General features: G+C 49.6%; 2 protein-coding genes across 2 annotated transcripts in view; both read right to left on the minus strand.

Annotated features, from left to right (window-relative positions):
* Positions 1–8,661, minus strand: part of LOC309541378 (uncharacterized protein) — a 97,522-nt gene extending 88,861 nt beyond the window's left edge. Inside the window, exon 1 of the mRNA XM_082239199.1 lies at positions 8,601–8,661. The gene's annotated coding sequence lies outside the window, so the exon portion shown is untranslated. The remainder of the gene's footprint in view (positions 1–8,600) is intronic.
* The window catches only part of LOC309541368 (uncharacterized protein), a 135,784-nt gene extending 120,592 nt beyond the window's left edge, over positions 1–15,192 (minus strand). Inside the window, exon 1 of the mRNA XM_082239178.1 lies at positions 13,232–15,192. Coding sequence (XP_082095304.1) covers positions 13,586–14,776 — 1,191 coding nt within the window. The 5' untranslated portion in view covers positions 14,777–15,192 and the 3' untranslated portion in view covers positions 13,232–13,585. The remainder of the gene's footprint in view (positions 1–13,231) is intronic.
* Positions 15,193–22,825: the final 7,633 nt, after the last annotated feature.

Raw genomic sequence — 22,825 nt, forward strand, 5'->3', positions numbered from 1 at the left:
GTGGCCACGGCGGAACAAACCGCCAAACTGTTCATAGATCACGTGTTCAAAGTGCATGGTCTGCCGCGGTCTATACTGTCCGACCGCGGACGCCAGTTCATCTCGAATTTCTGGCAGAAGCTGATGGGTTTTCTACATGTCAAGGTCAATCTGGCATCGGCAAGACACCCGCAGACCAACGGGCAAGCAGAGAGGGTCAATGCCATCATGCAGCAGTACCTGAGATGCTATGCCAATCAACAGCCTGCGACGTGGGTGGATTACCTGCCGCTCGCCGAGTTCGCTTACAACAACACGAAGCACGTGTCCACAGGGGTGACGCCGTTCTTCGCCAACAATGGGAGGAATCCCAGAACCTTCCCGGGACTGGAGAGAGTGGGGGAAGGAGAACCACAGACGGCGGACGCGTTCGCGTCAGAGTTGCAGGCGGTCCACGATCAACTCAGACGGCAGCTGGAGCTAGCTAAGCACGCCTACAAGGTGCAAGCTGACAAGCACAGGCGGGTTGGCGAAGAGATCCACGTAGGAGACTGGGTCTGGTTGGCAGCCCACGCAGTGCCGACCAGGTCACTAGCCAAGAAGAAGTTGGGGCACAAGCAAATTGGTCCGTACCAAGTCGAAGCACAGATCAACCCGGTAGCTTTCCGGCTGGCGCTGCCGGAGGGTTCCAGAATGCATCCGGTGTTCCACAGGTCGGTGCTCACTCCCTACAAGGCACCTCACAGATTCCAGGAGCCCGGGACGGCACCGAGTCCGTTCCGGGAGCGGACGGAGACGCGGGGGGTGGCGCAGCAGGACCCCATCAACGAGGTCACGGAGATTTTGGACTCCAGATGGGGGGAAGAGGGAGTCGAATACCTCCTAGCCAGAGAGGGCACCCGGGCCAGCGCCAATAGCTGGGTGCCAGACTACGCTTTGGAGGAACCCCTGCTCAAGGACGAGTTTCATGCCCTTTTCCCACACAGACCCATGCCAGCGAGCTTCTTCGACGACTGGCTGTTCACGCCCACACTTTCTTCCAGCACGTTCCATGGATTCGACTCGGACGGGGAACCCGCACTGAGCACCCGTTCCCCAGAAGGATCACCGGCGGGTTCGGCGTCAGACACCTCGTATTGGTGAGACGATCGACCAGAGGAGCAATGGCGCCGGAAGTGGCTGGAGATGCCAGGTCGAGCGACCGACGCAGAGACTGACACGGACGTGTTCGGGGAGGACCTTGGGTTCGAGCACGGCGGTACAGAGATGGAAGCGGAACAGGTCAACGTCGACGACCGCGAGGAGGAAGAATCGGAGGTCTTCAGTTGGCGGCCAACCACGGGGAGCGAACTGTATCCGGCATTCCCTCCCATGATGATGGAGCACCCAGCACCCACACCTGAAAGCGGGGAGGGGGGAAGGGGGGGCTTCGAGGGGGGGATGGATGTCAGGGGTTCAGGAGCAGAGACGCAGAGAAGGAAGGAAACAGAGAGCGAGGGGGAGGAATCCGAAGGGAGAATGAGTGATGATGACGACCCGAGATCTCCAAGCCTAAGCAGTGAGTCAGAGGACTCCCAAAAGGGAGCCCCAGTGAGCAGAGCAAGGGGGGGATCCGGGGGGACACCCCAGGAGGAAGGGAACAGAGGAGATTCAGAGAGCAGCAGCTGGAAGTCGGGACCCACGCTCATAACTGAGAGCGGCAGCAGCTGGAAGTCGGGACCCACGCTCAAGACTGAGAGCAGCAGGGAGGAAGGTAGCCAGGCATCGGGTTCCGGAGGCTGTCAGCAGGAGGGAGGGCACGAGTCAGGGGTGGTCACGCCCTCCTCAGAGAGCGAGGCAACGGTTAAGAGGAAGGCAGGGAGTTGGGCGCGCGCGCCAAGTTCAAATGCAGAGGAAGCTGGCGCAGCAAGCAGCCCGGAGAGGGAGCCGGGTCCCAAAGCCCGCCGAAAGGAGGAGGAAGGAAGTGGGGGGTCTTCAGCGTCGGAGGAGTCTAGGAGGGAGGAGACTAGGAGGAGCAGTGGGACCCAGAGACGCAGGGAGAGGCGTAGGAGGTGGAGCAAGGCTAGGGTATTAAGCTGGTGCACAGGGGGCGGAGAGTCAGACGAGACTTCGTCGACCTAGAATGGAAGGTGTAGAGCTGCACGCTGCAGTTCGGACATGAAACTTGTAACTCAATAAAGACTCTTATAAAGTGAACGTTGGCTAGCGTGGTCCTGTGTGAGCTGGGACCTGGTGGCAGCTCTGACACTCATCCTTCCTTCAGATTCCCCCCCCCTCGCTCTCTGTTTCCTCCCTCTCCTGCGTCTCTGCTCCTGAACCCCTGACAGGTGCGCATTTTGACTAAAGCTCTTTCCACACTCCATGCATTTAAATGGTTTCTCCCCAGTGTGAGTCCGTTGATGTTGTCTAAGGTTTGAACTGAAACTGAAGCTCTTTCCACACTCCATACATTTAAATGGTTTCTCTCCTGTGTGAAAATGTTGATGTTTTCTAAGGGTTCCACTATCACTAAAGCTCTTTCCACAAGCCATGCATTTAAACGGTTTCTCCCCTGTATGTGTACGTTGATGTATTCTAAGGTTTCCATTCTGACTGAAGCTCTTTCCACACTCCATGCATTTAAATGGTTTCTCCCCTGTGTGAGTCCTTTGGTGTAATTTAAGGTTTCCACTCCGACTGAAGCTCTTCCCACACTCCCTGCATTGGAATCCTTTCTTACCCATGGCAGTCCACTGATGTATTCTAGGTTTTTCACTAACAGTGAAACTCTTTCCACACATCGAATCTTTAAAAGGTTTCTCTCCTGTGAGTTTGTTGATGTGAGCTACGTGTTCTCATTCAGTGAAGCATATTCCACATTTCTCACATTTCAATGTCTATTCCCGTCCCCTGGAATTCTGACATTCTTCTCTAACACCTTCTTCAGAGTGGGCAGAGAGGAAGTCCTTTTTGGATTCCAAGGAAGAGAACAAAGGGAAAAGAACAAATCAAACACCATTTGCCCCTTCTCTTATTTCACACATCTCCTACATTCCCCCGCTTCCTACCCATGTTCCCAATTTTTATGAAATAATAATAATAATAATTTATTATTTATACCCTGCCCATCTGGCTGGGCTTCCCCAGCCACTCTGGGCAGCTTCCAGAAAAACATTAAAATACTGTAATACATCAAACATTAAAAGCTTCCCTAAAAAGGGCTGCCTTCAGATGTCTTCTAAAAGTCTGGTAGTTGTTTATCTCTTTGACATCTGGTGGGAGGGCGTTCTACAGGGAGGGTGCCACTACCGAGAAGGCCCTCTGCCTGGTTCCCTGTAACTTTGCTTCTCGCAGTGAGGGAACCGCCAGAAGGCCCTCAGAGCTAGACCTCAGTGTCCAGGCAGAACAATGAGGGGTGGAGACACTCCTTCAGGTATACTGGACCGGGGATGTTTAGGGCTTTAAAGGTCAGCACAAACACTTTGAATTGTGCTCGGAAACGTACTGGCAGACAATGTAGGTCTTTCAAGACAGGTGTTATGTGGTCTTGGCAGCTGCTCCCAGTCCCCAGTCTAGCTGCTGCATTGTGGATTAGTTTTAGTTTCTGGGTCACCTTCAAAGGTAGCCCCATGTATAGCGCATTGAAGTCCAAGCGGGAGATAACCAGAGCATGCACCACTCTGGCAAGGCAGTTCACAGGCAGATAGGGTCTCAGCCTGTGTACCAGATAGAGCTGGTAGACAGCTGTCCTGGACACAGAATTGACCTGCACCTCCATGGACAGCTGTGAGTCCAAAACGACTCCCAGGCTGCGCACCTGGTCCTTCAGGGGCACAGTTACCCCATTCAGGACCAGGGAGTCCACACCTGCCCGCCTCCTGTCCCCCAAAAGCAGTACTTCTATCTTGTCAGGATTCAACCTCAATCTGTTAGCCACCATCCATCCCCCAACCGCCTCCAGACACTCACACAGGACCTTCACTGGTTCTGATTTGAAAGAGAGGTAGAGCTGGGTATCATCCGCATACTGATGAACACCCAGCCCAAACCCCCTGATGATCTCTCCCAGCGACTTCATGTAGATGTTGAAAAGCATGGGGGAGAGGACAGAACCCTGAGGCACCCCACAAGTGACTAGACAGACTCTAGCACTCTCCCGCCCCGGCCCTGATGCCACGGTGGAGTCTACCTGAGCGACTTGAGCGACCTGAGTGAATCTGAGCGACTTTATCTGTAAAAAAAACTTTGCAAAATCATTGCAGGAGATCATGTGGGCCGCACTGACCCCTGATGGAGCAGGTGGTTCTGCTAAATTGCGAACCACCTGAAAAAGTCTCCTGCTCCTGTTTTCTGCAGATGCAATAGAGGCGGTGAAGAAAGTAGTCTTTGCCGTCACTACCGCAACTTGGTAGGCTCAACATTCAACTCTAACCCATGTCTGGTCAGCTTCAGAATGGGTCATCCCCCACCGGTGCTCTAGCCGTCTCAATGATTGTTTCATTGCCCTCCGACCTGTGGAAAACCACGGGGCTGTTCGGACTCCATGCAATCAGAGAGGGTGCTTCGGAGCCAGTCAATAGCCCTGGTTAACTCCACATTCCAGCGGGCCACCAGGGAATCATGGGATAAAGCATCCCCTACCACTCTCTGGTAACCATTTGGATCCATTATATGGTGGGAGACCATCCAAATCGGTCCCACCTCCCTGCAGAGGGGAAGGGTCGCGGAGAAGTCCAGTTGCACCAGGAAGTGATCTGACCATGGCACTTCTTTTGTTTTGCTTTTACTTAGTGTCAGATCATGAACATCCATAGAGGTAAACACCAGGTCCAAGGCATGTCTGCGGCTATGGGTTGGGCCAGACTTATTCAGGGACAGCCCCATGGAGGCCATGATTTCCACGAAGTCCTGAGCGGCCCCTTGTAAGGTCGTGTTGGCATGGATGTTAAAATCCCCTAGGACAACCAAACTAGGTGTCTCCAGGAGAACATCCGCCACGACCTGAAGCAGCTCGGGCAGGGAATCCTTGGTGCAGTGGGGAGGTTGGTACACCAAAAGGAATCCTGTACTGCCCCTATTGCCCAACTTCCAGAATATGCACTCAGAAAACTGGGTCTTCTCAATAGGACGCCTGGTGCAAACTAATGACTTCCTAAAAATCACTGCAAACCCCCCTCCCCGCCCACGTGACCTGGGTTGCTGTGTGTAAGAGAAACCTGGCGGACAAGCAGCGGCAAGGACAGGCCCATCTGCCTCATCCAACCAGGTCTCTGTTACACATGCCAGGTCAAGTCCTCCATCCACGATCAAGTCATGGATCACAATGGTTTTATGGATCATTGACCTGGCATTGCACAGCAGCACCTTCAGGCTATGTGGGTCTCCCTTGCTGATTCCAGTATCCCGTCTGGTCAAGACCAGACCTGGAGGCAGGGATAGTCCTCAAACAATGACTAAGCCCACTTCCTCGGTAATGACGTGGTCTGGTCTTAGCATAACTCCTCCTCCTACCCGTGATCACTGAGATTGGTTGTCCCAGTACATCCCCCCCCCCCCCGTGGAACCTGCCCCAGCCATTTTGTTTGTTGGGATCCACTCCCAGGCAGCCCTGACCCCTCCCCTTAAAATCAAATTAAAACCTATACAAAAAACAAACTTACAAAACAATAAAACAAACAAAAAAAGAGAATGTTACAAACACACCATAATTAAATTAAACAAATTCCCGCACCCAACTAAACACCCACCCCACCCCCTCTTACGCACAGCAAATGAAAAAGCAATGTCATCAAATGATAGTAATGCAGCAGCAACCTTTCATAATCCTCAAACATCGTTAATAGCACAGCATGATCTTGGAATACAGCCTTTTCAAATCAATTGTTTCCTCACAGGAAAGGCAGCTGCTCTCTGTCCATGAACAGGCCCTCTCTTTCTCTGGTCCATCGTTCCTTTGGACATTCCCCATCCTCTGCATCATAATCCTTCATCCACCTCTAGATCTTTATGAATCACCTGCACAGTCTATATCTTGTCCAGAGACTGTGGTCTGGGTCAGTCAGAGAACTAGTGACAAGGCTTGGTGCTTGGGGTCAGCTGAATGGATGCTCAGGGAAGCTCCTGTTCTGGGAGATGGACCTCTGTCTACATGCCTCGCATTGCATGGAGAGAGCAGGAGAAGCGGAAGGAAAGCAGATGGCAAATGGGAAACACCCCACCCCAATGGTTCTTTATAATGTTGATGTGCTGCCTGATCTCGTGCCTGTCTTCTGACACAGGACTACCCTAATTTGGCACTGACAAAGCTGGATATTCCAGGCAAAGGGATAACTGTACTTAATGAAAAGTTCAACCTTGTAACGCTGTCCTAAAGGATCTTCACTCGCTCTCAATGCATTTCGGAGCACAATTCAAACTGCTTGTGCTGATCTTTAAAGTGTCATGGTTGCATCTTTCAGGCAAGAAAAGTATTGATCTGACATATAGAGATCATTCCTAGTCTATTGGTTCAAGAAGGTTCTGGTGGTTTTACTCTGTGTGATTCAAAGTGGTGTTTTCTCTAGCTGGAGCATTTTAGCTGCTAAGGGAGTTTCCTTTCTGCTGAGAGCAGGGGGTGGAATAAGTTGTCATGAGATTATGCTGAACCTTCTTGTCTTTGGGAACCAGAAGAAACTGGTTCAAACTGGAGTGAGCCAAGCTTGGTATCCAGTCCCAAGGTTACTCTGACACTGAATTGTTTATCAGTCACAGTATTGAAAGGCGCCTGGTCCCACTTCCTATTCTGCTATTCTCTACTCTGCCTCTGTCTTTCTTACTTGAGTGCTGTTTTGCTATGCTGTGTTAGGGTTTTACTGTAAATTCAGTTTTTGGATAGTCATGCTTCTTTGCCTTCTGTACTAAATTTATCTGCTGAATGGATTTTTTGCTGCCTCTGAGTGTTTTTTCCTATTCTGCTAACTATATGTCGGACTTGGAGATCATTAAGGAGGAGCAAGATCTGCAACCTAAAGCCCTCAACCGACTTGGCCCTGTAGACCTGAAGGAGTGTCTCCACCCCCATCCTTCACTCTGAACACTGAGGTCATCCTCTGAGGTCCTCCTGCTGGCCCCCTCTCTGTGATAAGTGAGGGTACAGGGAAGCAGGCAGAGGGCCTTCTCGGTGGTGGCGCCCACCCTGTGGAACACCGTCCCTTCAGAGGTCAAGGAAATGAACAACTACCTGACATTTGGAAGACAGCTGAAGGCAGCCCTGTGTCAGGAGGTCTATAATGTTTGATGTTTTCCTGTCTTTTATATGTACTGGAAGCTGCCCAGAGTGGCTGGGGAAACCCAACCAGATGGGCAAGGTATAAATACTACAATTATTATTCTTTTGTGGTTTTTTTGTAGTTATTTTGGAATTTGTACTGCAATATTAGCTCAAGAAATGTTATGGGTGGAGAAAATCACAGGGTTGCCATAAACTATAATCCCACCCACGAACGCTCATTCACACACAGTCTGTAAATTTGGGGAGGTCACACACCTCACCTGTGCTAATACTGGCAGTCTTTGGCCTGCACAGGCACACCCGGTGTGTAGAGCCTCCAGCAAACAGGCACTGTCTATCAGGAAAATGGGTCCTTTGACTGGGAAGATTCATGTCATCAGATGACTGGGAAGATTCATGTCATCAGATGATGATGGGTTGTATCTCAGCTTGTCAGTCACTCTGACACTGCCTTCAAAGAATAAGAGGAACAGAAATGTTTTCGAGGTGCAACTTCTCTATCAGCCCTGAGCGCCATTCCATGGACTCTGCACCCCTGTTTCTGATGACAGGTGTACATTATCCTCATCCTCAGCGGAAAAGACAATAAAGATGGAACCTGAGAGAGAGGAAAAGGTTTCTGGCTGCTTCCTGGGTGGGATTGCGGAAACCAAGAGCCGCTTCTGAGAAGGCCTCCCCCCTCCCCTCTTCTTCTCGGGATTTCCTCTCCTCTCCAGGGGACCAATGGCTGGACTGGGCAGAATCATTGACTGGACAGGGCAGGGGCTTATGGGGTGGGAAGAGGATGGAGATTGCAGGAAGGAAGAGGTGGGGGGACAGGACCCCCACTTTCCAGGGATCCTTCTCTGGTTGCCTTGAAGGGGGGGCCATTCCTGGGCGGGAGGGAGAAGCCAAGGCGGCCCCTCCGGAGATTCATCGTGGGCGTCCTGATGGAGATGTCTCCCCAAAGACTGGTCTTCTTCTCCCCCCCCATTGCTGCGCTTCCCTGACCCGGGGGTGCCCCCTCCCTTCTCCCCCCACTTCCATGACCCCCTCTCTTTCTCCCGGAGTCTCGCCTCAACCCAGACGCCCCCTTGGCCCGGCTCACCCCTCGCCCTGCACGACCCATCTCTCCGTCCCTATTGCCCCCCAAGATGAGCCGGGGAGGGACAGGGGGTCTCTATCCAGGCGCCTCCCGCACCCCTTAACCCTTTCCCGGCCCGCTTCTCTCCGCGCCCCAGGGATGCCTGCGAGGGGGAAACGGGGCCAGGGAGTCCTCGTGGGGGGGCGCCCCGTCTCCGCCCCTTCGCAGCACGGGATCCAGGCCCCACGGAAGGCGCTTGGGGGAGCTGGAGAGAGTCTCTGGGTCCTTTTCTCCCTCCGACCCCTTTACCTCTTTGTCCTCGCTCCCGATCCTCCTTTCCTTTCCTGCAACATCCACGTGGGTGGGGAGGATTTACCTGCCGCCCCTCCTCCCCTTTGAGAACGCGCGCGCCCCTAGAGCTGTGGGGCAGAGCAGCAATCCGGAGTGGAAGCTCCACTTCCGGGAGACGCAGGCAGAGTTGGAGGGGGCTCACCCCCCCCACATTCCTGGAGCAGAAGCCGGATTGGAGGAGGAGGAGCAATGTATTGGGGGAGGGATTTGGGGTGGGGGGGGGCGGGGTGAGAGGAGGATGTGCAGGGAGGGGAGGGAACGTTTGAGTGGGGGGGGGAGGAGAGGAAGGTTCCCCCCTTCCTTTAGTGGATTGGAGAGCGGGGGAGGGGCTGATCCCGGAGATCCAGCTGCCAAGTGGGTCCCGTCCCTCCTACAAGGTTTGCATTGCAACATCCTCCCCTCCCCCACCCCACGAGCTTAGATCCCTCCGTCTTTTAGGTCTTGGTGCTGTTCAAACCAGGAATGGGGGGGCAACTAAGCGACTCCCCCCAAATCCCAGCCCCCCACCCCAGCCTCTGACTCAGGCCAGGACAAGGACCGTGGACACAGGCCCCGTCCCTGCGTAACAGCCAAGAGGCTCAGAAAAGCAGCCGATACAACTGGAGCCAGAAGAGGATTCCATGTGTCAAGGGAGAAATCTGCGGATGTGTTTGTACGCTTGGGGGAGTATGGCTGCCTTGTGTCAAGTCTCCCCCCTTTGATAGTCCTTCCCTCATGGTGTAAAATAAAAGTGGAACGGTGCAGATCCGATGTATGGCTGATTTTCTATGAATTTATAACAGAAATGTGGCGTATGTCTAGTGTGTGTGTCTCTTCGTTTTTGTACAAATTGAATGATTGGGGGGGGGGTTGTTCCTGCCACACATGAATCCCAATCCCAAAGAAGGGCAGTGCCAAAGAATGCTCCAACTACCGCACAATTGTGTTCATTTCACACGCTAGCAAGGTTATGCTTAAGATGCTACAAGGCAGGCTCAAGCAGTATGTGGACCGAGAACTCCCAGAAGTGCAAGCTGGATTTCGAAGAGGCAGAGGAACCAGAGACCAAATTGCAAGCATGCGCTGGATTATGGAGAAAGCTAGAGAGTTCCAGAAAGACATCTACTTCTGCTTCCTTGACTATGCCAAAGCCTTTGACTGTGTCGACCACAGCAAACTATGGCAAGTTCTTAAAGAAATGGGAGTGCCTGATCACCTCATCTGTCTCCTGAGAAATCTCTTTGTGGGACAAGAAGCTACAGTTAGAACTGGATATGGAACAACTGATTGGTTCAAAATTGGGAAAGGAGTTTGACAAGGCTGTATATTGTCTCCCTGCTTATTTAACTTATATGCAGAACTCATAGAATCATAGAATCATAGAGTTGGAAGAGACCACAAGGGCCATCGAGTCCAACCCCCTGCCAAGCAGGAAACACCATCAGAGCACTCCTGACATATGGTTGTCAAGCCTCTGCTTAAAGACCTCCAAAGTAGGAGACTCCACCATACTCCTTGGCAGCAAATTCCACTGTCGAACAGCTCGTACTGTCAGGAAGTTCTTCCTAATGTTTAGGTGGAATCTTCTTTCTTGTAGTTTGGATCCATTGCTCCGTGTCTGCTTCTCTGGAGCAGCAGAAAACAACCTTTCTCCCTCCTCTATGTGACATCCTTTTATGTATTTGAACATGGCTATCATATCACCCCTTAACCTCCTCTTCTCCAGGCTAAACATGCCCAGCTCCCTTAGCCGTTCCTCATAAGGCATCGTTTCCAGGCCTTTGACCATTTTGGTTGCCCTCCTCTGGACACGTTCCAGTTTGTCAGTGTCCTTCTTGAATTGTGGTGCCCAGAACTGGACACAGTACTCCAGGTGAGGTCTGACCAGAGCAGAATACAGTGGCACTATTACTTCCCTTGATCTAGATGCTATACTCCTATTGATGAGGCCCAGAATTGCATTGGCTTTTTTAGCGTCACACTGTTGGCTCATGTCAAGTTTGTGGTCAACCAAGACTCCTAGATCCTTTTCACATGTACTGCTCTCAAGCCAGGTGTCACCCATCTTGTATTTGTGCCTCTCATTTTTTTTGCCCAAGTGCAATACTTTACATTTCTCCCTGTTAAAATTCATCTTGTTTGTTTTGGCTCAGTTCTCTAATTTGTCAAGGTCGTTTTGAAGTGTGATCCTGTCCTCTGGGGTGTTAGCCACCCCTCCCAGTTTGGTGTCATCTGCAAATTTGATCAGGATGCCCTTGAGTCCATCATCCAAGTCGTTGATAAAGATGTTGAATAAGACCGGGCCCAAGACAGAACCCTGTGGCACGCCACTAGTCACTCTGCTCCAGGATGAAGAGGAACCATTGATGAGCACCCTTTGGGTTCGGTCAGTCAGCCAGTTACAAATCCACTGAGTGGTAGCATAGTCAAGACCGCATTTTACCAGCTTCTTTACAAGAATATCATGGGGCACCTTGTCAAATGCCTTGCTGAAATCAAGGTAGGCTACATCCACTGCGTTCCCTTCATCTACCAGGCTTGTAATTCTGTCAAAAAACGAGATCAGGTTAGTCTGACATGACTTATTTTTCAGAAATCCATGCTGACTATTGGTGATCACAGCATTCCTTTCTAGGTGCTCACAGACTGTTTTCTTTGAGACTGTTTTCTCATCATGCGAAAGGCTGGACAGGATGAATCCTGTAATAAAAAAATTAAGGTTTCATATATATAATAAATGTTCATAAATGTACCAAGCAAGCACATTCATAGATATGTGGACCACATGTCTGGAGCAGCTCAGGAAGACCGTCCTGAAACCATTTAGACTCCCAAACTGACCAAACGTTTTCTCTGCAAGGAGGGAGGGGGTGAGGGAACCTTCCCATTGTCTCAGGAATTGGGAAATCACCATCTCAAAGGAATGGCCAGACTACCAGGAAAGGGAATCAGATAAGCCATTATCAGATAACCTGGCAGACAGGAAAAATAACAACATTCAAATTTCTGTTGTAGACCACCTTTTCTGTGATGTAGGTATGATGTATGTGGGGGGGTGGTCTTGAGCTCCAGGGCAGGGAATTTAAAATGTCTATATAAAGGCAGGCACACCTTTGTTCTGGGTCCTCCTCCTTTTCTGCGTGTGAGGGGAGCACCCTGTTGCAACAGATCAATAGAGATCAGGCTTACTAGCTACTTTGCTTCTCAGTATTCTCTGGTTAGTGTCTGTTGTTTTCTCTTACCGATGGAGAACCTACAAGGGACTCTATAAAGGGCTCTTGTGTCCCCCATAAGGGAAGAAGGGCAGCTTTTGTTTACAACAGATGGCACCCCAGATGGGACCTTCGGTTGCCCGATTCTGGGGGCAAGGAAGGACTGGTGATCCAGCGCGCACCAGGCCATTTGCCAGGAGGAGCCACCAGTCCTCTAGTGACCCCAGGGTCTGGAAAGAAGTGGAGTTCCAGTGGGGCTAACCAGAGGAAGCAACGCTTGATCAGGCCGGCCACAAATTGATTTATTTTTTTAAATAATCTTTATTGATTTAAATTACACACATATACAAAGAATTTGGAATCTCATATTGCAAAAAAGAAAATTTTAAAAAAATTAAGAAAAAAGGAAAGAAGAAAATACAGAAAAACAAAGAAGAAAAAGGAGATTTATGTGCATAAAACCCAAATTCCCACGGGGCAAATTCCTCCCGATCAGAGGAATTCCGCCATTACCAATGGCGCCAACCTGGAAGTCCCCCTCCTCTCCTCCCTCTGAGCCTGAACTGCTCTCTGCCCCAGACTCCTCCTGCTCACCTAACCCACTTTCCTCCTCAGCTTGCAACATCTCCCCTTCCGGTCTGCTCCCTTTTCTCCCTCTTTTGCCTCATCCCATCACCAGTCAACAGGATCTGAGCCTTCTTCCCTTGTGGGTCCCCCAGCTGGTGCCTCCCCCCCCCTCACCAGCCAGTCCTTGACAACAACAGCAGCCACAGCACTGTGGTCCTCTGGTAGGAAAACTCCTGAGAAGCATGATTGAAGCAAGCCTTCTGGGACTATGGAAAAATGCTATCTTCCTCAAACCCCAGAAGGAGCAGGAGCTCTGGGGTTGCCCCATGGGGTTCATGAGTGAAGATGGGCTCCCCAGGAGACTTCCCTGCTACCTGCAGCCCCTCATTCCCCCTCTTGAAATTAGACTTGGGGGGGGGGGAATCTCCCATTCAATTACAGTATTTCAAGTTTTCTTCAGAACGCGCAGGGCAGGAGGCAGCGATGACGTTCTGGTGAAGAAGCAGTGCTTGGAGATCATGCGGTGGGGTGTGTGACAGAGTTTGGTGCAAAAACCAAAGGTACTTTCATCTAAAATTATACTCACCATTGTGAGATGCTGCCTTCATTATTTGATTATTGTAATGTTTTACATATAAACACCAGAACTTCACATATACCTCATGCTTTTAGGAATGATTTCCTGCCGAGTTCATTGCTCAGAGTGGACTCTGAGAGGAAGAAGTCCCACACTCCATACATCTAAATGGGTTCTCCTATGTGAGGGTCCTGGGATGTTCCTTGATCACTCCATTATAAATAAAGCACTTCTTGCAATCTTTTCATTTAAACTGCTTCTCCTCTCTGAGTTTGTTGATGGTTTGAAGGGTTTCAACTCTTAGAGTTCTTCCTGTCCGTGAGTCTGTTGATTTTCAACTTCCACTAAGAGTGAACCTCTATCTACTTTCCTGATATTTATACGGTTTGTCTTTTGTGTAAGTTTGTTGACATAAATCAAGGGTTCCACTCTGACTGAAGCTCCTTCCACAGTCCATACCTTTAAATGGTTTCTCCCCTGTGTATCTACTGATGTTTTCTAAGATTTCCACACTGAGTGAAGTATTTACTGTACTCCATACAATGAAATTGTTTCTCTCCTATATGAGTCCGTTGATGTGATCTAAGGCTTGGATTACAATGGAAACTCTATCCACACTCTATACATTTATGTGGTTTCTCCCGTGTGTGAGTCCATTGATTTTTTTTCCAGTGTTCCACTCTGACTGAAGTCCTTTCCACACTCCATGCATTTAAATGGTTTCTCCCCATGTGACTCCGTTGATGTGATCTAAAGTGTGCACTCTCACTGAAGCTCTTTTCACACTCCATACATTGAAATGGTTTCTCCCATGTGTGAGTCCGTTGATGTGATCTAAGGTGTGCACGCTGACTGAAGCTCTTTCCACACTCGATACATTTAAATGGTTTCTCCCCTGTGTGAGTCCGTTGATGTGATCTAAGGCTGCTGCTATCACGAAAGCTCTTTCCACACTCCATACATTTAAAAGGTTTCTCCCCTGTGTGAGTCCGTTGATGTATATTGAGGTGTCCACTCTGACTGAAGCTCTTTCCACACTCGATACATTTATATGGTTTCTCCCCTGTGTGAGTTCGTTGATGATTTCTAAGGCTTCTATTTTCACTAAAGCTCTTTCCACACTCGATACATTTAAATGGTTTCTCGCCTGTGTGAGTCCGTTCATGTTTTCTAAGACTTCCGCTATCACTAAAGCTCTTTCCACACTCGATACATTTATATGGCTTATTCCCTGTGTGAGTCCGTTGATGTGATCTAAGGTGTGCACTCTGACTGAAGCTCTTTCCACACTCGATACATTTATATGGTTTCTCCCCTGTGTGAGTCCGATGATGATTTCTAAGGCTTCCATTTTCACTAAAGCTCTTTCCACACTCGATACATTGAAATGGTTTCTCCCCTGTGTGAGTTCGTTGATGATTTCTAAGGCTTCCATTTTCACTAAAGCTCTTTCCACACTCGATACATTGAAATGGTTTCTCCCCTGTGTGAGTCCGTTGATGTTTTCTAAGACTTCCGCTATCACTAAAGCCCTTTCCACACTCGATACATTGAAATGGTTTCTCCCCTGTGTGAGTTCGTTGATGATTTCTTAGGCTTCCATTTTCACTAAAGCCCTTTCCACACTCAATACATTTAAATGGTTTCTCCCCTGTGTGAGTCCGTTGATGATTTCTAAGGTGTGCACTCCGACTGAAGCTCTTTCCACAATCCATACATTCATATGGTTTCTCCCCTGTGTGAGTCCGATGATGGGATCTAAAGTGTGCACTCTGACTGAAGCTCTTTCCACACTCCATACATGTAAATGGTTTCTCTCCTGTGTGAGTCCCGTTGATGTTCCCTAAGGTTTCCACTGTAACTAAAGCTCTTTCCACACTCAACACACTTATATGGTTTCTCCCCTGTGTGAGTCCGTTTGTGCAATTTAAGGTTTCCACTCTGACTGAAGTTCTTCCCACACTCTCTGCACGTAAAACGTTTTCTCTCTATGTGAGTCCGCTGGTGTGTTTGCATTGAAAGAGAAGCTCTTTCCGCCCTCCATACCTTTAAATGGGTTCTTTCCTTTTTTTGTTCATTGATGTGAACTATGTGTGCTCATTCAGTGAAGCATATTACACATTTCACACATTTTAATGGCTATTCTTAATGAAACGAAAGGTGCCTTGTCCCTTACAGTTCTGTCTTCTCCATCACCTTTTTCAGAGTGGGCAGAAAGGAAATCCTGTTTGGGTTTCAGGAAAGAGAAGACAGGGAAAAAAGGACACATCAACCGCCATTAGCACCTTCTCTTATTTCAACATCTACATTCTCCCATGTCCTCCCCATGTTCCCAATTTTTAGGAAATAAAAATGGTATTTTGTCAAATGGTAGTAATGCATCAGGAACCTTTCATAATCCTCAATCATCTTTAATAACACAGCATGATTTCTGACATTGAATTATATATAAATTGCAGTATTGAAATGTGCCTGCTCCCGCTTCCTATTCTGATATTTCTCTACTCTGCTTGTCTGTTTCTTACTTGAGTGCTGTTTTGGCCCCTGCCTTGGCCCTGTGGAACTGAAGGAGCATCTTCACCCCCATCGCTCAGTCCGGACAGGGAGGTCCTCCTCCGAGGGTCTTCTGCTGGTTCCCTTGCTGTTAGAAGTGAAGTTCCAGGGAACCAGGCAGAGGGCCTCCTGCCCCATGGAATGCCCTCCCTTCAGAGGGCAAGGAAGGAGGCAACCATCTGACATTTAGAAGACAGCTGTATCTGGAGGTTTTTAATGTTTGATGTTTTACTGTCTTGTATATGTACTGTACTGTCGGGAAGGTAAACGGCATTTCCGTGCGCTGCTCTGGTTCGCCAGAAGCAGCTCAGTCATGCTGGCCACATGACCCGGAAGCTGTACGCGGGTTCCCTCAGCCAATAAAGTGAGATGAGCGCCGTAACCCCAGAGTCGGCCATGACTGGACCTAATGGTCAGGGGTCCCTTTACCTTTACCTATATGTACTGTAAGCTGCCCAGAGTGGCTGGGGGAAAAGACGAATACTATAACTTTTACAGTGGTACTTCATGTTACAGACGCTTCAGGTTACAGACTCTGCTAACCCAGAAATAGTACCTTCTGTTAAGAACTTTGCCAGTGTGGTGTAGTGGTTAAGAGCGGTAGTCACGTAATCTGGGTAACCGGGTTCGCGTCTCCGCTCCTCCACCTGCAGCTGCTGGGTGACCTTGGGCCAGTCACACTTCTGTGAAGTCTCTCAGCCTCACTCACCTCACAGAGTGTTTGTTGTGGGGGAGGAAGGGAAAGGAGAATGTTAGCCGCTTTGAGACTCCTGAAGGGGAGTGAAAGGCGGGATATCAAATCCAAACTCTTCTCTTCTTCTTCTTCTTCTTCTTCAGGATGAGAACACAAATCGCACGGCGGCAGGAGGACACCCCATTAGCTAAAGTGGTGCTTCAGGTTAAGAACAGTTTCAGGTTAAGAACGGACCTCCAGAACAAATTCAGTTCTTAACCCGAGGTACCACCGTACTATTATTATTATCATGTGATTTTTTGTAGTTATTTTGGAATTTTTACTGCAATATCAGCTCACGAAATGTTATGGGTGGAGAAAATCACAGGGTTGCCGTAAACTATAATCCCACCCACAAACTCTCATTCACATACAGTCTGTAAATTTGGGGAGGTCACACAACTCACCTGTGCTAATACTGGCAGTCTTTGGCCTGCACAGGCACACCCGGTGTGTAGAGCCTCCAGCCCCAGGTACTGTCTATCATGAAAATGGGTCCTTTGACTGGGAAGAATCATGCAGTCGCTGTCATAGGATGCTGATGGGTTGTATCCCAGCTTGTCAGTCACTCTGACATTGCCTAGAAAGAATAAGAGGAACAGAAATGCTTTTTACGGAAATGACTGGCAGAATCCGAGACCAGGGAGAAGAGTTGATGGAAGAATATTGGAAAAAGTTTAAAGACTATCTACAGAAATATTGCAAAATTAATGAATGCCAGAATCATGTTGGATAGAAACTAAGTGGTCTTTAGCTGTAATGTTATAAGGGAATATGAAAAAATGGATTATTAATAGGTAAAAAATTAATGTTACAATACTTTATGATTAAAGACTAGGATATACAAAGAGGGGAGGGATTTGCTGAACTAATAATTTGAACTGGAATACAAAAAAGGGAGGTGTGAGGAGGTCCGGGAAACAAGCAAATGAAAGATAAGTAATGGAAAGAATGAATTGTTTTTAACCATTTTTATTTTGTATTTTTCTTTTTTTCCTTTTCTTTATTCTGTAATATTCTGAAAATCTTAATAAATATCTTTTTAAAAAATAAAAGAAATGCTTTTGAGGTGCAACTTCTGTATCAATCCTGAGAGCCATTCCATGGACTCTGCACCCCTGTTTCTGATGACAGGTGTACATTATCCTCACCCTCAGTGGAAAAGACAATAAAGATGGAAGCCTGAGAGAGAGGAAAAGGTTTCTGGCTGCTTCCTGGGTGGGATTGCGGAAACCAAGAGCCGCTTCTGAGAAGGCCTCTCCCCTCCCCTCTTCCTCTGGGGATTTCCTCTCCTCTCCAGGGGACCAATGGTTGGACTGGACAGAAGCGCTGCGTCCGGACAGGGCAGGGACTTATGGGGTGGGAAGAGGATGGAGATTGCAGGATGGAAGGGTGGGGGCAGGACCCCCACTTTTCAGGGATCCCTGGGCGGGAGGGAGAAGCCAAGGCGGCCCCTTCAAAGATTGCCCAAGGAAGCCACGATTGAGACGCCCCCCAAAAAAACTGGTCTTCCTATCTCCCCCCCCAGTGCTTTTCTTTGTGGCTGATTAGCTGTTCTCCCTGTGCAAAGGTCAGAGGGGGCAGGGTCTCTGTTGAGGCAGGTGATTAGCTGTGGGAAGAGCTTATCAGAGCTAGCAGGGCAGCGGCGTGCACAGTTTGATCCATCTTTTAGATTTAGGGGAGCTAGTCTCAAACGTTTGTTGGGGAGACCTAGGTTTTTTTTGGTGTGGGGGGAGTTATTTGTCCTGTCTTCACGCTATTTATGATGGAGGACCTCTGTAGCCACCCCCAACGACACATTCTCAAGATGGAGGGGGAGGGAACAGCTGCAGTCGCCTGCGGTTCCTGCGCAATGTTTGCCATCTTGCCAAAGGTTGCAGGCAGCTTTACCTGCAGCAATTGCATGTTGATTGCCCTTTTAAAAGACAAAGTCCAGCAACTGGAGGAACGTGTAGCTACGCTCCAAAGAATTAGAGAGCTGGAGCTCTTCTTGGAAGCAACAGACCACACCGTCCCCACCAAGGAGGAGACAGGGGACTCCCCTGAGAAGGAGGCTAGTTCACCAACACAGGAGCCAGATATATGGAGAAACGTGACTCAAAGAAGTAGGAGGCCCAGGGTTCACTCTGATTGTTTAGAAATACACAATCGCTTTGAGGTCCTTTCCCCTAGCATGGAAGACGAAGAGCAGACTCCATTTGAGGATCTCTCCCTCATTACAGTCGATCAGGTATATGAAGACGAGCAGCAAAGTCAGTCCTCAGGGAATGTGCAGGCGACCTTGGAACGGACAGCTCACGGAAGAACCCCGACCAAACCTAAGAGGAGGCGTGTAGTGGTGATAGGGGATTCCCTACGGAGGGGAACAGAAGCAGTGATCTGTGGGCCTGACAAGATGTCTCGGGAAGTGTGCTGTCTCCCCGGGGCCAAGATCCAAGATGTAACTGAACGACTGCAAGGAATCATAAAACCCACTGACAAATACCCCTTCCTCTTGGTTCATGTGGGAACCAATGACACTGCAAGCAATAGCCTCAAGAAGATCAAAAGAGACTACAAGACTCTCGGCAGGAAATTGAAGCAACTAAATGCACAAATTGTCATCTCATCTGTCCTCCCAGTTGAACGACGTGGCCCAGGGAGAGAGGGGAAAATAGTGGAAGTGAACAGCTGGCTTCGCAAATGGTGTAAACAGGAACGGTTTGGATTCTTAGATCACGGACTGCAGTTTCTTGAAGATGGACTTCTGGCAAGCGATGGGCTGCACCTCACAACGGTTGGGAGAAATGTTTTTGCCAAAAATCTCAGAAACCTCATCAGGAGGGCTTTAAACTGACTAATGTGGGGGAGGGAGACAGTGCTACTGAAGGTAGGAGTCTATCAATTGATGAAGATGATCATCCAAATGTCATAGACCAAATGGAGCAAACAGCACGCAGACCTAGTGGTGGGAGGAAAAAATCCTTAAATAAGAGACACGGGGGAATGATTAATGGACTTCAATGTCTGTACACTAATGCGCAAAGCATGGGAAATAAACAAGATGAGCTTGAGCTCTTGGTACAGCAAACTAAATATGACATAATAGGCATCACTGAAACCTGGTGGGATAAGTCCCACGATTGGAATGTAATAATGGGGGGATACAATCTATTTCAGAGAAACAGACCAGACAAGAAAGGAGGAGGAGTGGCGTTATATGTCAGGGATGTGTATACCTGTGAAGAGATCCAAGATTTAGAACCTCAAAGCCAAAGTGAGAGCATTTGGGTCAAAATTAAGGGAGAGAAGAATAACAGAGACCTCATTGTGGGAGTTTACTATAGATCCCCAAGCCAAACGGAGGACATAGATGATGCCTTCCTGGAACATATGGCCAAGCATGCAAAAGGAAGGGAGATAGTAGTAATGGGGGACTTCAATTACCCGGATATTTGTTGGATGTCAAACTCAGCCAAGAGCATAAGGTCAAACAGATTCCTCACTGGCCTTGCAGACAACTTCATTGTCCAGAAAGTGGGAGAAGCAACAAGAGGAACAGCCATTTTAGATCTGGTCCTAACCAATGTTGATGACCTGGTTAGTGGGGTAGAAGTGGAAGGATCATTAGGCGCGAGTGATCATGCTCTTCTGAATAATAATAATAATAATAATAATAATAATAATAATAATAATAATTTAGTATTTATACCCCGCCCATCTGGCTGGGTTTCCCCAGCCACTCTGGGCGGCTTCCAAAAGAATATTAAAATACAATGATACATCAAACATTAAAAGCTTCCCTAAACAGGGCTGCCTTCAGATGTCTTCAAAAAGTCTGGTAGTTGTTGTTCTCTTTGACATCTGGTGGGAGGGCGTTCCACAGGGAGGGCGCCACTACTGAGAAGGCCCTCTGCCTGGTTCCCTGTAACTTGGCTTCTCGTAGTGAGGGAACCACCAGAAGGCCCTCGGTGCTGGACCTCAGTGTCCGGGTAGAACGATGGAGGTGGAGACGCTCCTTCAGGTATACTGGACCGAGGCCGTTTAGGGCTTTAAAGGTCAGCACCAACACATTGAATTGTGCTCAGAAACGTACTGGGAGCCAATGTAGGTCTTTCAAGACCGGTGTTATATGGTCTCGGCAGCCGTTCCCAGTCACCAGTCTGGCTGCTGCATTCTGGATTAGTTGTAGTTTCTGGGTCACCTTCAAAGGTAGCCCCACGTAGAGCGCATTGCAGTAGTCCAAGCGGGAGATAACCAGAGCATGCACCACTCTGGCAAGGCAGTCCGCGGGCAGATAGGGTCTCAGCCTACGTACCAGATGGAGCTGGTACACAGCTGCCCTGGACACAGATTTGACCTGTGCCTCCATGGACAGCTGTGAGTCCAAAATGACTCCCAGGCTGCGCACCTGGTCCTTCAGGGGCACGGTTACCCCATTCAAGACCAGGGAATCCCCCACACCTGCCCGCCTCCTGTCCCCCAGAAACAGTACTTCTGTCTTGTCAGGATTCAACCTCAATCTGTTTGCCGCCATCCAACCTCCAACCGCCTCCAGGCACTCACACAGGACCTTCACCGCCTCCACTGGTTCTGATTTAAAGGAGAGGTAGAGCTGGGTATCATCCGCATATGGATGAACACCCAGCCCAAACCCCCTGATGATCTCTCCCAGCGACTTCATGTAGATGTTGAAAAGCATGGGGGAGAGGACAGAACCCTGAGGCACCCCACAAGTGAGGGCCCAGGGGTCTGAACACTCATCCCCCACCACCACTTTCTGGACACGGCCCAGGAGGAAGGAGCGGAACCACTGTATGACAGTGCCCCCAGCTCCCAGCCCCTCAAGACGGTCCAGAAGGATGTTATGCTCAATGGTATCAAAGGCCGCTGACAGATCCAGCAGAACTAGGAAACCTTTGTCCCTAGCCCACCAGAGATCATCAACCAGTGCGACCAAGGCAGTTTCAGTCCCATGATGAGGCCTGAATCCCGACTGGAAGGGATCCAAATGGTCCGCTTCTTCCAGGCGTGCCTGGAGTTGTTCAGCAACTACTCGCTCAATCACCTTGCCCAAGAATGGAAGATTTGAGACTCAGCGATAGTTGGACATCGTGGCCGCATCTAAAAATGGTTTTTTAAGAAGCGGTTTAAGAACTGCCTCTTTCAGCGGGTCTGGAAAGGCTCCCTCATGGAGGGAAGCATTCACAACCCCACAAAGCCCATCGCCCAGTCCTTCCCGGCTAGCTTTTATCAGCCAGGATGGGCAAGGATCAAGGAGACAAGTGGTTGGTTTCACTCGTCCAAGCAGTCTGTCCACATCCTAGGGGGTAACAGGTTGGAATTGATCCCATACAACTTGACTAGACAGACTCTAGCACTCTCCCGCCCCGGCCCTACTCCCACGGTGGAGTCTACCTGAGCGACTTGAGCGACCTGAGTGAATCTGAGCGACTTTATCTGTAAAAAACTTTGCAAAATCATTGCAGGAGATCATGTGGGCTGCACTGACCCCTGATGGAGCAGGTGGTTCTGCTAAATTGCGAACCACCTGGAAAAGTCTCCTGCTGCTGTTTTCTGCAGATGCAATAGAGGCGGTGAAGAAAGTAGTTTTCGCCGTCCCTACCGCCACTTGGTAGGCTCAACATTCAACTCTAACCCGTGTCTGGTCAGCTTCAGAATGGGTCATCCCTCACCGGTGCTCTAGCCGTCTCAACGATTGTTTCATTGCCCTCCGACCTGTGGAAAACCACGGGGCTGTTCGGGCTCCATGCAATCAGAGAGGGTGCTTCGGAGCCAGTCAATAGCCCTGGTTAACTCCACATTCCAGCGGGCCACCAGGGAATCATGGGATAAAGCATCCCCTACCACTCTCTGGTAACCATTTGGATCCATTATATGGTGGGAGACCATCCAAATCGGTCCCACCTCCCTGCAGAGGGGAAGGGTCGCGGAGAAGTCCAGTTGCACCAGGAAGTGATCTGACCATGGCACTTCTTTTGTTTTGCTTTTACTTAGTGTCAGATCATGAACATCCATAGAGGTAAACACCAGGTCCAAGGCATGTCCGCGTGTCAGGGCTGCTACCCAGTCCCAGCTCACATAGGACCACGTTAGCCAGCGTTCACGTTATAAGAGTCTTTATTGGGTTACAGGTTCCATTTCCGAACTGCAATGTGCAGCCCTACGTCTTCTGTGTCAGACCGGCGAAGACCCGTCTGAGTCTCCGCCTCTAGCACACCAGTTTAATACCCTAGCCTTGCTCCACCTCCTGCGCCTTTCCCTCCGTCTCTGGGTCCTTCTGCCCCCGGGGTCTCTTCCTTCCTACTCTCTTCTGACGTGGACCCCCCGGACCCTTCTGCTTCCTTGCGGCGGGCTTTGGGACCTGGCTCACTCTCCGGGCTGCTCGCTGCGCCAGCTTCCGCTGCATTTGAACTTGGCGCGCGCGCCCAACTCTCTACCTTCCTCTTGACCGTTTCGTCGCTCCCTGAGGTGGGCGTGACTACTCCTGACTCATGCCCTCCCTCCTGCTGAAAGCCTCCGGAACCCGATGTCTGGTCCCCTCTCTCCCTGCTGCTCCCAG

This window comes from Podarcis vaucheri (genome assembly GCF_965113315.1).
Source record: "Podarcis vaucheri genome assembly, chromosome: 10".
In the NCBI taxonomy this organism is placed as follows: Eukaryota; Metazoa; Chordata; class Lepidosauria; order Squamata; family Lacertidae; genus Podarcis; species Podarcis vaucheri.